Genomic DNA, 15,743 nt, shown 5'->3' with positions numbered 1-15,743 from the left:
TTATTTTTTGGTAGCTCTGGTCTCAAGGTTCTTGAACCAGTTGCCTTGATCCCTGGTTAAGCAAAATAAATAGAAAATGAATGATTGATGGAGTAAATAAGGAGGGAAAGGGGATCCAAAATGAGGAAGTAATATTTGAAGCAATGGATAAAATAATGTGAAATTCTGACATTGCATAGGGCCGTGATGGCGAAACTATGGTATGCGTGCCACAGGTAGCATGCAGCGGCCACTCTGTGGGCACGTGAGCCGTTGCCCAAGTTCAGCTCCACCACACATGCGTGTGCCTCTCGCCGGCCAGCTAGTTGTTGGGCAGTGGTGAAATCCACTGAAATATTTTTTACTATTGGTTCTGTGGGCATGGCTTGGTGGGCATGGCAGGGGAAGGATACTGCAAAATCTTCATTCCCTCCCCACTCCAGGGGAAGGATATTGCAAAATCTCCATTCCCACCTCACTCTGGGGCCAGCCAGAGGTGGTATTTGCCGGTTCTCTGAACTGCTCAAAATTTCCGCTACTGATTCCCCAGAACCTGTCAGAACCTGCTGGATTTTACCCCTGTTGTCAGGTCTCTTCCGTGAATGCATGGGGGTGGGGTGCATGGGTGGGGGCACGTGTGCATGCGCAGAGGCGGGGCGTGTGCAGGGGCCCATGGGTACATGTGGTACACATGAACAGGGTGCATGTGCATTGCATTTTGGGGGTTCATGCACACACACATGCATTTGTGCATGCATGTGCACACTTTGGGCAAGGTTAGCCATCACTGGCATGGGGCAATGATTGTGGGCTACAGGAAGTTAGAGGTAGCTTGCATTGATTCGAAGCTCTCAGTACAGGTAGGCCTCAACATGCAACCACAATTGAGCCCAAAATGTAGGTCGTTAAGTGAGAAATTCATTGAGTGAGTTTTGCCCCATTTTACAACTTTTCTTGCCACATTTGTGAACATAAGTGAACCACTGCAGTTGTTAAATTAGTAACACGGTTATTAAGTGAATCTGGCTCCCCCGTTGACTTTGATTGTCAGAAGGCCATAAAAGGGGATCACATGACCCTGGGACACTGCAACCGTCATAAGTGTGAGTCAGTTGTCAAGCATCCGATTGCAAATCATGTGACTAGGGGGATGCTACAACTGTCATAAGTGTGAAACTTTAATTTAATTTAATTAATTCAATTTATATGCTGCCCCTCTCCGAAGACTCAGGGCGGCCATAAAAACGGTCATAAGTCACTTTTTTCAGTGCTGTTATAACTTTGAATGGTCACTAAGTGAACTGTAAGTCCAGGACTACCTGTATACAGAATTCTGTGCTAGTTGAACAAACAATGAGACAGTCCAAAGTATGAACTACGGTACTTTTATGCGTCTGTTTTTTTCCATGTAAAATTGAAGTTGTCTTGCCAATAATTGACAAAGTCACCACCTTCTCTTAGAATTAAAGACCCACAATTGGGCTTGATGGTGGGACATTAGAGCAGAGGTGTCGAACTCGATTTCATTGAGGGCCGCATCAGGGTTGTGCTTGACCTTGGGGTTCCAGGGTGGGCGTGGTCAGGGTGGGTGTGGCCAGCTCGATGTCACTTGTGTCATGGGTGCCTGTGGTGGCCCAAGCGCTCTGCCAGCGAAAACGGGCTCCCGAACTCCATTTTTGATGGCAGAAGCACTGGGGGCCGATCCTTCGCTGTTTCCAAGGTAGCCTCGTGGATCTAAGCACCCCGTGGACTGTATCTGGCCTGCGGGCCTTGATTTTGACACCCCTGCATTAGAGGCAGAATCTGTACAATGAGTTGCGCTATAACGATATTTCTTAGTCTTTAACTACTTGGGTTTTTGAGCCATGATTTATGAAGTAGCCTGCTGTGTGCATGCAGCCAATTGCTTATTCAGTACCTCATGATTAAATAATCGATCACTTCCCACAGTATATGAATCCAGACAGTATTTTATTGATGAAAATGCTAACAACAATCTGCAATTCTCCTCGTGTATGGATCTAGACTAACTATGTGCAACTGTTTATCGCTATGTTATATGGTCACCGGTGAGAGAGAAATGAGGTTGGCTGCAGAAACATAATGTACATTGAGTTTCCTTAAAAAAAAATTATGTTCCAATGCATTTTTAAAATTTATTTCATTTTTGCATGTCATAGATGTCGTCCATTGATTAACCCAGGGGTGAAATCCAAACTTTTTCTCTACTGGTTCTGTGGGCGTGGCTTAGTGGGCATGGCAGGGGAAGGATACTGCAAAATCTCCTTTCCCACCCAACTCCAGGGGAAGGATACTGCAAAATCCCCATTCCCTCCCCACCCTGTAACCAGCCAGAGGTGGTATTTGCCTGTTCTCCTAACTGCTCAAATTTTCCGCTACCAATTCTCCAGATCCTGTTAGAACCTGCTGGATTTCGCCCCTGGATTAACCCATTTCACATGATGTAGCTCATATATTCATTTGAGTTTGAAATCTCCGATACACAAAGTAGAGAAAAGAAAAAGAATATTTTTTATCTGTATCCAACCTTTATTATTTTTTTACAAATAACTCAAGGCGATGAACCTATCCTAGTTTTCCCCAACAACAATCTTGTGGGAAGATTGTTGGGCTGAGAGAGAGAGAGAGAAAGAGAGATAGAGAGAGAAGAGAGAGAGAGAGAGAGAGAGAGAGAGAGAGAGAGAGAGAGAGAGAGAGAATGACTGACTGACTGACTGACTCAAAGTCGCCCAGCTGGCTTTCATGGCTAAGGTAGAACTAGAATCCTCAATTTCCTGGAATGAGACATAAATATTTGGGAATAATAACTAGTGTAAAATAAGGGAAGGAGTAGGAGGGAGGTTACTTAGTGCAGGGGTCTCCAACCTCCAACTTAATTGCATAGATCTTTCCACTAAGTCAGGGGTCTCCAACCTTGGCAACTTTAAGACTTGTGGACTTCAACTCCCAGAATTCCTCAGCCAGCTGGCTGAGGAATTCTGGGAGTTGAAGTCCACAAGTCTTAAAGTTGCCAAGGTTGGAGACCCCTGACTTAGTGGAAAGATCTATGCAATTAAGTCAAAACTCCTTTGTATTTTCAAGTTAATTAAAACTTTTTTTTTAGTATCCTACAAAACGTTGCAAACATGGAAACCAAGAAGGTCCTGCCTGTATGGGAAGATTTGATGAGTTCCTACTAGGTTTCAGTATTGTACAGTACATCATTCAGTTTTAGTGAAGTTTTGGCCTATGAGGGTGAAGGCAGTTGAAGGCCATAGATCTCTATTGCAAGGTCTCCTGGGCACGATGGTGATTCTGAAAACCTATTGGGGAAGGGAGGAATGGCTGGCCTGGTTGACTGTACTGACCGAGGACTGGCCTCCTGTTCTGGAGAAGTCAAACTGGATTTAGAGCTTGGTTTGGGCTCCTGGACTTCTGGTAAGGAATGTAGCGAGACATGCTTGCTTGAAGGAGGATAAATGACCACCCGCCCCAATATTTCCTTCTGGCCTGGTAGTATCTTAGTGATGTTAGCTGAGCGGTGAGGGTAGCGTGGCTCCTGATCTTCATGCTTATGTCCATGATGTTTGTGGTGGTGGGGATGGGAGTGGCGATGATGGTGTCTGCCCTCTTCGTGGTGATTTCTGTGTCTTTTATCGTCATCTTCATGATGTTCCTCCTGCCCAGGTTTAGAACCAGACTGTGGAGTTTGTTCATCTGTAACTGGTGGCTAATAAGACAAAAGATACAGAAAGTGGTTTAGGGAGATGTACTACTAACTAGAGCATACGAAACATTTGCTAGACCAATTCTCGAATACAGCTCATCAGTCTGGAACCTGCACTGCATATTGGACATTAATACAATTGAGAGAGTCCAGAGATATTTTATGAGAAGAGTCCTCCACTCCTCTGCACACAACAGAATACCTTATGTCACCAGACTTGAAATTTTGGCCTTAGACAACTTAGAACTACGCCGCATTTGGTCAGACCTAAGTGTAGTACATAAAATTATCTGCTACAATGTCCTACCTGTCAATGTCCTACTTCAGCTTCAATCACAACAATACACGAGCACACAATAGTCATAAACTTAAGGTAAACCGCTCCAAACTTAATTGCAGAAAATACGACTTCAGCAACAGAGTGATCAATGCCTGGAATACACTACCTGACTCTGTGGTTTCTTCCCCAAACCCCCAAAACTTTAACCATATCTGGGCCTATAAATTGTGCTTATTTATTTTGTGAAATATTCAAGACAGTTGGTGTTAATAACTTCTCGGGATTCAGCAAGGTGAGATCTTTCCAATTATATGCTCTCGTGGTACCCTTAATTACCTATGAACTTATTGATGCATTTTTTTTAAAAAAAAATGGGGGATGGTGTTCAGTTGTATCTATTTATATTTGTTCATTTCATTTCATTATTTTATTATTGTATCTCATTTGAGGAGTTATGAAACTACCTCACTTCAGAGGCTTTAGGTAGGAATCCAAAATTGAAATATAATGAAAAGCATTACAATAAAAACAACTAACAGTAAAGTTGTTACGCAGATCTTCTCATGTCTGCTTAATCAAGCGAGGTCTTAACTAATGATTTTTAAAGCTATTATTTAACTGAGAAATCGATTGGGTAAAGTGTTGGGTAAACTTCAGTCAATGATTTAAAAAAGTAAACCATGTTTGACAAACTGAGAGAGGGAATATTTTCTGCAGATGATAGCTGTCTGAGCAGGGGTGAAATCCAGCAGGTTCTGACAGGTTCTGAAGAACCGTTAGAGGAAATTTTAAGCAGTTCGGAGAACCGGCAAATACCACCTCTGGCTGGTCCTAGAGTGGGATGGGAATGGAGATTTTGCAATATCCTTTTCTCAGGAGTGGGGTGGGAATGGGGATTTTGCAGTATCCTTCCCTTGGAGTGGGGAGGGAATGGAGATTTTACAGTATCCTTCCCATGCCATGCCCACCAAGCCATGCCCACCAAGCCATGCCACTCCCACAGAACCGGTAGTAAAAAAAATTGGATTTCAACACTGTGTCTGAGGAACGTACCAGGTGTGGGAAGAAATGGCATTTTACACTGACAAATTTCCGATTTTCAATCCGACTGTTTACCACTGAGCCTTTGCATAGGCCTGCCTCCTAGAGCAAAAGAGAAATTTTTCATCAAATAACGAAGAAACCCAAAAGGTTTAAGTTGGCCAGATGTTTTGAATATGCAGTGGGACAGCAATACATATTGTTCTTCAGATGTTCTGTATTGAAGGGCCTTCTCTGTTACCCTCTATGGTTGGCATGCCATTTCTCCTCCTCAAAATAACTGTTTCTGTGCTCCAGGATGGATCTCGCATGGCAAACCCGAATTTTGTGTGCTATGCTTGTTAGAAACAGAAATTCTTTCTTTTTCTCATTTCTTTGGCCTGTAGAACCTGAGCTACATGTGGAATAAAACTGATTCTTAAATGTGAAGTGAAGATACATTTTGTTGGTACTCTTGTACTGCAGGTTATTCCAATGTACACTTCCTGTTCTGTGAGGCTATTCATCAGTTCCTCTCTATTTGTGAACATAACACAATATTTTGGGAATGCCAAAGAATTCTGTTTCCTTTCAAACTGCACTGATCCAACTGTTCTAGGAGTAGCTGAATAGTTTTCTGGAAAACGGAAATATTTTCAGGTGTTACAGAAGTGAAATCATTTTTTTAAATTACTGTATTCCTATTGATATATAATTTTGGTTCTTGAAGAATTGCCCTGGTAAATTATAATGAACGTTATGATTTATACATTGGTTTAAAGAATACCAAATGATACTGTATAGATTGAACAGCCTGCTTCCTTGAGTTATGGGTGCTGCATCTCTAGAGGTTATCAAGCAAAGTATGGACAGCCAGTTTTCTAGGAATGAAATGGGACAATCCGTGAGGCCAACTCGTCGTGGTAATCTTGCCATGGTCATCTTTCCGGGACCAGCTCAGCACAGTCATTTCACTACAGCCAACCCACTATGGCCATCTTGTCATGTGACAACTCACCACGGTCAACTTACTACGAGACAACTCGCGGTGGACAACTCCGTGCGGGATAACTCAACGGGATAAATATCAATGGAAATAATGCCAAAGAAACAGTGGCGGATAACCGGTATCATATTGAGCTATCCCATGTGGAATTGTCTGCGGGGCGTTGTCTTGCAGTGAGTTGGCCATGTGAGTTGGCCACAGCGAGTTGTTCTAGACCAGGGCTGTCAAACTCCTGGCCCGTGGGCTGGATGCATGATGTGCTGGCCACGTCCACACCTGGTTTAGCAAAGGGGAAAAAAGTCCTGATACATCAGATGACACCACCATGACGACGTGAGTTGACAGCCCTGTTCTAGACCCTTGAAGGGACGATATGAGAATTCCTGTGCAATATATACATATTTTTTTCTAATGAAAGCATAAAAATAAGACATTTTAATTACATTTGAGGTTTCTCTTCTACCCTCTCTTTTCCTTCTTTTCACAACAAACCTTCTTCTCGTTCTTCTTTCTTTCCCTTCCTCTTCTCTTCTACTTTCTTCCTCCTCTCCTCTCCTCCCCTACTTCCCCTTTCTCTCCCCCACTCCTCCCCTCTTTCCCCCCTTTCTCACCTTCTCTCCTGCTCTTGTCCCCTATCCTTTCTTCCTCTCCTTCTCCTTTCTTCCATTCCTCTCTCTCCCTCTCCTCCTTTCTCCCTCTCCTCCTCTCCTTTCTTTCTCCTTTATGATCAATTATGGATAAGAAAATGTACATTTACAATATGTGTATAAGAAATAAATATAAAAAAACTTTTTAAATTAAAACAAAAAGAGAATTCCTGCGGAAGAGGTTCTAACATTATCATTGTCTGGTTCCTGTCCGTCTCTACAAAATCTAATTTTAGATTTAACTTCTTCTGCTTATTCGTCGTGGAATTATTACCGTTTCTTCCATTTCTTTTCAAATAAATTTATTACAGCTATATTAATATCTACCTAACAGTTGTCCTTCATGTAGAATGGTTGGGTTCATACAACATGTTAAATCCTAAACCTAGGCTAACTAAAACTGATTCCTTACTCACACAAGAGGTTATTTCAAATTAATATACTTTAGCATGGCATAAGATGATTCCTTGGCTCATGCAACCTATAAGATTAGAGGTGGTTCCCCCCCCCCCCACACACACATTTATTCAGTTCCATTTTTTGTTAGATCTGGAAAAGAAATTGTACTGACAAATTTTGTGCAAGATGTCTGAATACTCACTGCAGTATTGGGTGGGAGCAGAGGACACTTAGTGATGACCGACACCGGCTGGCTTTTGGGACAAGAGGTCTCTTGGATGGTGTACTCCACAAAATTGGAAGGACCAATAACCCACTGTGAAAAAGTCAGAGACATGTTAGAACAGGTTCCACGAGAGTTATGAAAATCAAAATCTAAGAATTATGGGAATGAAAGTCCTACTGATCCATAGAGCATCAAATTGCAGAATGTCGTGCTCCAAAAAACCAAGAAAGACATGCTAAATAATTTCGAAGATGTTTCCTTTATCATTCCTCACCTATAGACAGAAATGTTGCCAAACTAAAGCAATTAAGGGTCTGAAGCAGGGGTGAAATGCTCCCGGTTTGGACCGGATCGCCCGATCTGGTAGCGATGGTGGCGAGTGGTTCAGAGAACTGGTAGCAAAAGTCCCTGCCCCCCCCCCCCCATGCCCAGGTAAACCGCATGCGTAGCTGAGTTGCATGATCATCAGAGGCTTTTTTTTTTTTTTACTTTTAAAAGCTTTTTTTTCTACAACCTCTTCGGCTGAAAAAATGCTTTTAAAAGTAAAAAAAAAAAGCCTCTGATGATCATGCGGCTCAGCTAGGATCATCAGAGGCTTTTCAAAGCATTTTTTTCTGCAACCTCTTCAGCCGAAGAGGTGGTAAAAAAAATACTTTGAAAAGCCTCTGACGATCCCAGCTGAGTTGCCTGATCGTCACAGGCTTTTCAAAGCATTTTTTTCTGCAACCTCTTTGGCCGAAGAAGTTGCAGAAAAAAATTCTTTGAAAAGGTAAAAAAAAACAAAAACTTGTCCACGCCCACCCAGTCACATTACCCCCCCACCCCCACCAAGCCATGCTCACAGAACTGGTAGTAACAAATTTTTCATTTCACCACTGGTCTGAAGACCTGTTTGGCCTAAGGACTCAATAGGGGAATACAGGTAATCCTTGATGTATGACAATTGAGTCCAGCAAGTGAGGCAATTGTTAAGCGAATTCTGCCTCTTTTTATGACTTTTTTTTTGCCACAGTTGTTAAGTCAATCACTGCCAGCGTTAAGTTAGAAACACGGTTCTTCAGTGTATCTGGCTTGCCCATAGAGTTTGCTTTTCAGAAGGTCACAAAAAGGGAATCACATGACCTTGGGACCAGTGGTGGGTTGCTACCAGTTGGTCCCGGTTCTGGCGAACCAGTAGCAGCGGCAGTGGGAGGCTCCGCCCATCCTCCCAGATGTCATCAAATACGCTCTGTGGATGTGCAGAAGCTTCTGTACATGCACAGAAGTGGCGTGTGCACGAGCGAACCGGTAGCAAAGATAAGTAAAACCCACCCCTACTGCAACAATCATAAATATGAGTCAGTTGCCAAGTGTCTGATTTTGATCATCTGACCATGGGGATGTTGCAATGGTCATAAGTGTGAAAAATGGTCCTAAGTCACTTTTTTTCAGTGCTGTCGTAACTTTGAACGGTCACTAAATGAACCGTTGAAAGTTGAGGACTACCTGTGCCACAGTGGAAGGGGCTACTTGACTAATCAGCTGACCCCATCTCCTCCCTGTGTTCCTGTTCTCCCTACCCATCTTTTAATTCATATTATTGCCCATTCCGTGTTTATTTTTATTGTTCCATTGCTAGGCTATTGTTATGTTTACATTTTTTATTATTTTTTCTGTTTGACTGTTGTAACTTGGTCAGAGTAGCCTCACAGCAAGATGGGTGGCAAATAAATTTAACAAACCAACAAGAAAATAAATGATTTACATCATTAAATATATTTTTTTGAGAAGTCAGAACTCTTTTAACAGTCTCCCATCCAAATATCAACCCAGCCTAACCCTTCTTAGCTAGGTCGGTAGTTTCTTGACCAATAAATAGCATTGAAGAATACTTGTCCTTAGAACTGGGAATTATGACTGGTGGCTAGACAAACTTGTTTACCAATAAAGCAACTTTTCCTAATTTGATTTTCTACGAAGTTTAGGAACTGTTATTTCCACAATTCTTTGAGTTTTATCCCCAACACATCTGAAGGATGCCAGATTGTGAATTGCTAGGAGAATTAATCTGTTCCATCCAAACCAAGGATACAGCATTGAATTTTCGGTGTTACCTGTGATCTAGCTTTGGTGACATTGAGGATGGTGAAATAATGAACATGGTTGCTTTCAGCATTGAATTTGGCCAGGCTCTCGGCTGCTGTTTCCCAAAATGTGGCTTCAGAAGGATCTCCAGGAGTTGGACAATCAGGGCAGATTTTTGCCATAGCCGCTGAAGAAACTATAGAGAACGATATAGCAAATATTTAGAATAGTGTTTCTCAACCTTGACAACTTTAAAGAGGGTGGATTTCGACTCCCAGTCAGCACTGATGTCTAGGAAATTGTGAGAGTTGAAGTTCACCTATCTGAAAGTTGCCAAGGTTTAGAAACCCTGAATTAGAAGATTGGTCTAATATAGAATTGGATTTCAGCTCATATATTTAAATGAAAGCACAAACTGAAGTGCAGAGAACTTGGATTTGATTGAAAATTGAGCATCTTTGTCTCTTGACCATGTTACCGTATGAGTTTATTGTCTAAATCAGAGGTGGGGAGTGATGGCTTCTTTATGACTTGTGGACTTCAATTCCCAGAATTCCTGAACCGGCTGGCTCAGGAATTCTGGGAGTTGAAGTCCACAAGTCATTAAAGGAAGGGCCATAGTTCCCCAATCCTGGTCTAAATGGATGATCCAGTCTACAGGTGCTTATCAATTATTTCTTATGTTTTTGAAATCTGTGCTTCTTCCTCAAACTTAGGTACATATAATTGAAAAAAAAAACAATGCAAAGCCATCTTGAGGAAGTTATAATATGATATAAGAGCCACGGTGGCGCAGTGGTTAGAGTGCAGTACTGCAGGCTACTTCTGCTGACTGCCGGCTGCCTGCAATTTGGCAGATCGAATCTCACCAGGCTCAAGGTTGACTCAGCCTTCCATCCTTCAGAGGTGGGTAAAATGAAGACCCAGATTGTTGGGGACAATATGCTGACTCTGTAAACTGCTTAGAGAGGGCTGTAAAAGCACTGTGAAGCTGTATATAAGTCTAAGTGCTATTGCTATATGTGAAAGCAGGATAATGAACTACATGTTATAGTCAATCTGACTGTGTTTGATTATACACAATAGGCCTTACTGGGCTTCCAAGTCACACAGTGCTTCTTGAATTGAACCTAAAATGTAATTTTGGCTCGAATAGAAGATTTTTAAAAATCTGAATTCCATTCTTGGATTAATTACGAATATTTGTTTCATTGTTTGAATTTGAGGGAGATTTTCAGTTGCTATTCCCCTCCTCGTGGTTTAATTCAGGCATTAGAATTAGATGCAAAGAGATTTGTTCTGTCAGGATTTTTTTCTGTACACGTGCAACAAATTTGCACTTTATAAAATTACTGCAATACCACAACAACATGGAGATCATCACGTTTTTGAGTCTGATGGTCAATTTTTCAAATCCAAAAATCTGTTCAGAAATACATCTGTATCAAAGTGCAAAGTGTACAAAATAAAAATGGACAAATAATTCATTAGAATAAAAAAAAAAAGTTGTGAGAAACTACACATGCAAAATGCATGCGAGTCACTTGAAAATTTATAGAAAATGAAATTGAGCCAAATAGCACCTTTGGTTGAGAAATAGAGCAAACGGAAATTCCAGATGTAGCTAAGATATCCTGAAGACAGAAACAAAGTCTTAAAAAATTAATGTCGGGGGGGCCTTTGCATCTACTTTTTAAATTTCTGTGGGGAAATCTGTAAAACTGCAATTGGCAGTTATATGTGCTTGGATAGATTTTTCTTGCAAAAGTATTGTAGGAAAATATGAAAAATACATACGTGGGCGTAAAACACAGTCATAACTGTACAATTGTGAATGATTTGAATTCTTGTTGAAATGAATTATTACTTTGCATTGTCCATAGACCTGGAACAAGAGAAGGTAGTCTGGGTTAGTGCCACCCATGTTTTTTACCAACGATTCCATGACACATGATCAAAAACTTATCTTTTTCACACATTAGACTCCAGTTTACATTCCTTCCAAAATGAGGAGAGTCAATTCTTCTATCTTTCTTGTTCTCCACATCTCTACAGTCCCTACATTTCTTCCTGCAATTTTGTACAACCCAGGGGTGGGTTCTACCTACCTTTACTACTGGTTCGCATTGTGTCCGCACGCCCTCTTCTGCGCATGTGCAGAAGCTTCTGCGTATGCGCAGATCACTTCTGATGACATCCGGATCAGTGGGCGGAGCCTCCTGCTGGTTTTACTACCGGTTCTTGCGAACTGGTCTGAACCGGGGGCAACCCACCACTGGTACAACCCCATTTATACTATGGATCAGAAGTGGCAGCTCACTGCAAGGAATGATCGTGTATGTGCACACATGCTAAGGGGAACCAATGGAAAGAGTAGAGAAGTGGTGAAGGATATTCCAGAGAGACATGTTTGTTGTGATACGACAAGTGGGTAGAGTGACAGCCTCAACCTCCTTTGCAAACCAGTTCAAAACCCAGATTTGACTTCCTTCCAATCCCAGTTGGTAGTTTTTTTAAAAACTTAAGTAGATCTGTTACTTACTATCTCATGTGCATCTCTAATTTTACATTCTTTCCACAATTTTCTGCTCTGGACATGGCATTCAGTTTCTAATACATCCAAGGTGATGTAGAAAAGCGAACCACCCATCCACTATGGACAAACAAAAGGAAAACTTTTGAAAAGGCAAAGCAATGTGTCAATCACCATAAGTACATTAGGTAAAAGTAAAGGTTCCCCTCGCACATATGTGCTAGTTGTTCCCGACTCTAGGGGGAGGTGCTCATTTCCGTTTCAAAGCCGAAGAGCCAGCGCTGTCGAAGACGTCTCCGTGGTCATGTGGCTGGCATGGCTAAACACCAAAGGTGCATGGAACGCTGGTACCTTCCCACCAAAAGTGGTCTCTATTTTTCTACTTGCATTTTTTAAGTGCTTTCGAACTGCTAGGTTGGCAGAAGCTGGGACAAATAATGGGAGCTCATCTCATTACGCGGCACTAGGGATTCGAACCGCTGAAATGCCGACCTTTCAATCGACAAGCTCAGCATCTTAGCCACTGAGTCACCATGTCCCTTATAAGTATGACTGTAACCTTGTTGCTTGTATCCTTACGATTTATATTGATATTGTTTCCTGATTGCTTATTTGTACCCTATGACTATCATTAAGTATTGTACCTTATGATTCTTGATGAATGTATCTTTTCTTTTATGTACACCGAGAGCATATGCACCTAAGACAAATTCCTTGTGTATCCAATCACACTTGGCCAATAAAAAATTCTATTCTATTTTATTCTATAAGTACATTACATGGAATTAAATTAATCTTCAAAACCTCATTTAGAAAAAGGCGAGAATTCAGCTCACTTTCACTCAGTGTCAGGAAACCAACTTCTGTTGGAATCCAGCAATGTCTGGTTAGAAGATGAGCAAGGATGGTCCATGGGATATGGAGTCACTCATCTGGATCTGATTGTAATGGAGATTGATTTTTTTCTTCTTCTTTAACTCCCATGTGGAAGAGATGGGATCATAAATTAAGTTCCTGAAGGGAAAATTTTAATCGTGTACAACCTGCACACGATCATCCAAGTCCAAAATATACATTATGTAACACCAAAAGAGTTGGTTGTATGCCACAGAAATGCCATTACCTTACTGGATGACTAGCAGATAAAGCAAAGAATTAGGTGGCAATGAATAGCTTTCTGGTTTTTTCTTTTTTACCAGTCCAGATAGACCTAGTTTAACAGGACATCTTTAAAGATGGATGCTATCAAATTGAAGGATAGAAAAAAGTCAATAGAAGAGGGAGATCTTACCTGGAGTATTTCATGGACATCAAAAATGCGCTGGAGGCCAAGAACGTAGCCTTCTTTCCGATGTGCATTGAGTTGGTTTAGAGCCACTTCTGCAGCCACCTTTACCTCCGAAGAATTGCACATTGGGGGAAGAAAGTGAAAAGGCGGAGAAGTAACTACCAAGTGAAGCATCTGAATGCCGATGAAGAAGGAAATCAGAAGAGACATTTTGGAAACATTTGAAGAATCAGAGAAGACAGCAATTGGAGCCAAGCTGGGAGGACAAGGCTAGGAAAGATCTTCACCTTTCTTTATATACTTTAAATCAATAGCTAATATTTGTTTTTTCTATCTCACAGTGACCATCAACTTTGAACCTCAACATATACATTATAAACACTGAGTCAATGATTAGAAGTCTATAAGTTTGCAGAGTGGCTCTCACTAAGCAACAGCCAAGTGGTTGGATTTAAATCACTGCATCGAAAAACTATGTCTGCCTTCAATTAAAAATGAGATGTAGGACCCAGCAAAGTTGACTCACCACTAGAACAAAAATACAGGTAGTCCTCAACATACGTCCACCATTGAGCCTAAAATTCCTGTTGCTAAGCGAGACGGTGGTTAAATGAGTTTTGCCCCATTTTTATGACTTTTCTTGCCACAGTTGTTCAGTGAATTACTGCAGTTGTTAAGTTAGTAAGACAGTTGTTAAATGAATCTGGTTTCCCCATTGTCTTTGCTTGCCAGAAGGTCACAAAAGGTGATCACATGACTCTGGGACACTGCAACTGTCATAAATATGAGTCAGTGGCCAAGCATCTGAATTTTGATCACATGTCCACAAGGATGCTACAATGGTCCTAACTCTGAAAAATGGTCATAAGTTACTTTTTTCAGTGCTGGTGTAATTTCGAATTGTCACTACATGAACTGTTGTAAGGTGAGGACTACCTGTAGTCTTCCTGGTTATCATAATTTATTTTTATTTTATATTTATATATCCAACATCTTAACCATAAGGTGACCAATTGTCCTCCTTTAAGGGAGGACAATCCTTCTTTTGTAAGTTCTGTCCTCTCTCGAAAAGTGTCCTCCTACATGTCCTCCTTTTCGATATTTGAAGACTAATCTGTAAATCTCCATATTCGATCGATGCTGAGCCGATCCGTTGTGTGTAATGTGACATATTTGTATTTGACATGACGATTCGTCAAGGCTCGGTACAGTGCAGCGAGACGCGATTAGGAGACGTATGCGCTCCGCGCAGGATAATTGTTTTGAGAGAATGCGCTGCGCGCAAGAGTGCACCACACTCTTTGTTTACTTCTGAATGTATTTTTAAATTCTGAAAAATTAATACAATGGGAAAATAAACACATTGAAATTGATAAAAGATGGGTGGAAATATTCAGCCTTTTCAAAATGAGCGTATTCCATTTGAAAATTTATTTATTCTTGTTCAATTTACGTTGTGCTGTCCTGGAACTAATGTAGCAGTTGAAAGGGTTTTTTCAATTGCTAATGATTTTTGGAAAAGTGAGAAATCGAGATTGGATGTTGAAGAGCCTTGGTGGCGCAGCAGACTAAAGTGCTATTAAGTAGCACCAACTGCCTGCAATTACTGCAAGTTCAAATCTCACCAGGCTCAAGGTTGACTCAGCCTTCCATCCTTTCGAGGTAAGTAAAATGAGGACCCGGATTGTGGAGTCAATAAGCTGACTTTGTATAAAAAAGAACACTGCTTGGGGTGTGTGTGTGTGAAAGCCCTACTAAGAAGGTATATACAAAAGTATGAAGGCTATTGCTTAACGCATTGTAAACCGCCCTGAGTCTCCAGAGAAGGGCGGCATATAAATCGAACCAATAAATAAATACTCTAGCTCAGCACTTGCTGTAAAATTCAATATGAAGGATATTTCTTGTTCAGATATTTCCAATATATTGTTAGAAGATGATACATTGACAAAAAATATTCATTCAATGGAAAAGTATTCACTTAAATAATAATTAATAGGCATGTAAGCATAATTATAATACAAAATGTTATTGTTACAAATGTTTTTTACTATGCATTTATCATATTATAGTGTATTCTGTATTATTGTTGCAATGAATAAAATGTTTCTTTTATTTATGATATTTTTTTCTTCAATTTATTTGTGTCCTTCTCATTGTAAAAAAGTTGGTCACCTTATTAACCACCCATTTCCTTCATAGAGGAAAATCATGTTAGAACTGTGATCTTTCCCAGAGTCCAGATGTTTTAAAAAGAAATGAAGGTTTCTCATCGCTGCTGCAAATAGGCAGAGACCAGACTAAATTCCACCCAGTTGCAGAGGAGTGGCCCATTGTATTTCTCCCAACTGCTTTGATTGAGGTGGGAGAACATTCTCGGTAGGACAGGTGGACTGAAGTCCAGAGACCTTATTTTTCGGTCATTGGGATAGCCCTACAAAATGGCCTCCCACGAGAAGTTTAGTGGGTTCAAAATGGCTTCCTAGGACAAGTTCATTGAGTTCAGCGGAGGAGTATACAGGATACTGTTTTGGATTGCAAGTATATTTTTCTTTTCTTATATATTCTTACATC

At 40.9% G+C, this 15,743-nt stretch overlaps 1 protein-coding gene across 1 annotated transcript; it reads right to left on the bottom strand.

Moving 5' to 3' along the window:
* Positions 1-3,226: 3,226 nt before the first annotated feature.
* On the bottom strand, positions 3,227-13,379 carry LOC139318492 (fetuin-B-like). Its single transcript, XM_070945956.1, has 7 exons — positions 13,173-13,379; positions 11,891-12,001; positions 11,146-11,233; positions 9,378-9,544; positions 7,261-7,374; positions 5,040-5,129; positions 3,227-3,709 (listed from the first exon to the last, which is right to left on the bottom strand). The coding sequence occupies exons 1-7, from the start codon at positions 13,377-13,379 to the stop codon at positions 3,227-3,229; spliced, it is 1,260 nt and encodes a 419-aa protein (XP_070802057.1).
* Positions 13,380-15,743: the final 2,364 nt, after the last annotated feature.

The sequence above is a fragment of the Pituophis catenifer genome, unplaced genomic scaffold, assembly GCF_029215685.1.
Source record: "Pituophis catenifer annectens isolate HBS135680 unplaced genomic scaffold, rPitCat1.0.hap2 SCAF_6, whole genome shotgun sequence".
NCBI classification, from domain to species: domain Eukaryota; kingdom Metazoa; phylum Chordata; class Lepidosauria; order Squamata; family Colubridae; genus Pituophis; species Pituophis catenifer.
Note: the sequence above shows the minus strand (reverse complement) of the source record. Positions and strands in the feature narration are given on the sequence as shown.